General features: G+C 58.4%; 1 protein-coding gene across 2 annotated transcripts in view; it reads left to right on the forward strand.

Annotated features, from left to right (window-relative positions):
* The first annotated feature begins 1,841 nt into the window (after positions 1-1,841).
* MAP2K4 (mitogen-activated protein kinase kinase 4) overlaps positions 1,842-2,295 on the forward strand; it is a 126,648-nt gene continuing 126,194 nt past the window's right edge. The window contains exon 1 of one of the 2 annotated variants that reach the window (XM_032840061.1): positions 1,842-2,009. In XM_032840061.1, the coding sequence (XP_032695952.1) occupies positions 1,892-2,009 (118 nt within the window). In that variant the 5' untranslated portion in view covers positions 1,842-1,891. The remainder of the gene's footprint in view (positions 2,010-2,295) is intronic. The other variant, XM_032840062.1, reaches the window with a different exon arrangement.

Genomic DNA, 2,295 nt, shown 5'->3' on the forward strand with positions numbered 1-2,295 from the left:
ACAGAATAATTAGCCTGTACTCTGGACGGGGCAGCCTGGATGGGAACCTTTTCTTTTCGGGTCTGATAAGATACAGGATTCCTCAGAACCTTTTCTTTCCGGGTCTTATAAGATACAGGATTCCTCAGAGCAAGATGGGCTCCTGATTCTTTTTTTTTTTTTTAAGATTTTATTTATTTATTTGACACACAGAGAGAGAGACCACAAGTAGGCGGAGAGGCAGGCAGAGAGAGAGGGGGAAGCAGGCTCCCTGCTGAGCAGAGAGCCCAATGCGGGGCTTGATCCCGGGACCCTGGGATCATGACCTGAGCCCAAGGCAGAGGCTTCAACCCACTGAGCCACGCAGCCGCCCCTGGGCTCCTGATTCTTAGATGGGGATATGGCACTGTTTATAATGACTGAGACTTGGAGGTATTGCTGGGTCAGTCAAACCCTCTGAGGGGAGTTCTGAGGCAGAGCGGAGAATGAAAGCCTTTCCACTAAATACATCCACCCATCTTCCATATGCCTTTATTGCTTCCCGAATTTACTTTTCTTAAGCCCTATCTCTAGCCACTTTTAGCATCTGAGCACTCATGATGAGGCTGAGGTTGGATTTACAGCAAGAAGGCAGGGCTCTTTGGACCGAGGACACAATTCCAACATGTTATGAGGAAGTTGCAGCACAGATAAAGTCTGTGCAGAAGGAGATTCCAGAAGGAGGTCCTTGTGTACATTGTGCAATGCTTCCAAAGGGCAGGGATCATGGTTTAGATCGTCTGCTATGTTGAACAGTTGGTCATTCTATTATAGGCAGAGATAACTCTACCCAGAGACCCAGCTCTCCAGCTGCCAAGTCACATTTCCATTGGCCCAGAAACTCTTAGCTTCACACAGGACTATTTTGCTGCTCTTAGCTGCACCTTCCTAAAATCGAAGTTTCTGTGCAAAACAATGGAAGAAATTTGATTTGGGTAGGGGGAAGGTTGTCATTTTATGCAGCTCATAATAATGACCACACCTAGTCTTATCAGGTGCAGAGGAGGTGGACGAGGGAAACCAGGGTGTGTTGAGGGGAAGATGGTGACATAACTAGTGTATTTGGGGAGGCCAGGGAATGTTAGGTGCTTAAGACACTGTTTTTCAAATTTAATATCTATATGAAGATGTAGTTTCGGATTCGTAGTTTTGGGATGTGTCCCTGGACCCTACTGGAGTAGGACTCCCTGGTAGCCTCCAGGCCACTGTAGAGGGTTGGGGTGTTAGGCAAAACTTAACAGCAGCTTCACATGGAACCAAGCTAGGGCCAACTCCCCTCCGGACGAGCCGCGTCAGACACTAGACAGGAAGCATGACCCCTGGGATCCTTTGTAGCTTTACCGCTCTGATTTGGAGTTCTGAGGTTTCCAACAAGGTGGTTTTTTTTTTTTTTTTGTTTTTTTTTTTTTTTTTAAGTAGGCTCCGTGCCGGGCATGTATCTGGAACTCACGACCCGGAGATCAAGAGTCCCATGCACCACCAACTGAGCCAGCCAGGTGCTCTCTCCCCTCTGCCCCCACAACGGGGTTCTTCAACTTTTGGGGTCACATGCCTCCGTGGGAACAAGGAAAGCTCTGTGTCCCCGGTGCACACGTACTCCTAATGGTGCAAGCCGCGTTAGGCCCCGCAGCCCCAGCGCAGCAGTCCCGACCGCCTTCCCTCCCGGTCCGGCACCCGCGCCCTGGGCGGTTCTGCGGCTCTGCAGCTGGCGGGGCTCAGCGTCAGGCGCGGGCGGAGGCGTGTCCGGGGGCGTGTCCGGGGCGGGGCGGGGGTGGGGCCAAGGCGGGCGCTAGCCGCGCCCCTCGGCTGTGCGAGAGGCCGAGCTTGCTGCATTGCAGCCGCCGCGGCGCCGCTCGGCTCCTCACTCCCAACAATGGCGGCTCCGAGCCCGAGCGGCGGCGGCGGCGGCTCCGGGGGCGGCAGCGGCAGCGGCACCCCGGGCCCCGTGGGGCCCCCGGCGCCGGGCCACCCGGCCGTCAGCAGCATGCAGGGTAAGGAACGCGCCAGCGCCGCGACCCCGGTCCCCCCGGCGCGGCCGTCGGCGTCGTCGCGGCCTGTCGCCGCGGCCGCGGACGCCCCCGGACCCGGCTGAGGGAGCCACCGGAGCCGCCCGCGCCCGCCCCCCGCCCTCCCTCGCGCTTCCCGCCGCGCGCCCGGCCCTGCCTCGGCCCCGGTCCGGGCCCCGCGCGCAGGCCCGGGGCCGCGGCCTCCGCCTCAGCCCGCGCGGGGCCGCTCGGCCCCGCCGGCCCTGCGCGCGGGGCCCACCTGGCCCTGCAC

The sequence above is a fragment of the Lontra canadensis genome, unplaced genomic scaffold, assembly GCF_010015895.1.
Source record: "Lontra canadensis isolate GAN:19392208 unplaced genomic scaffold, GSC_riverotter_1.0 scaffold110, whole genome shotgun sequence".
NCBI lineage: Eukaryota > Metazoa > Chordata > Mammalia > Carnivora > Mustelidae > Lontra > Lontra canadensis.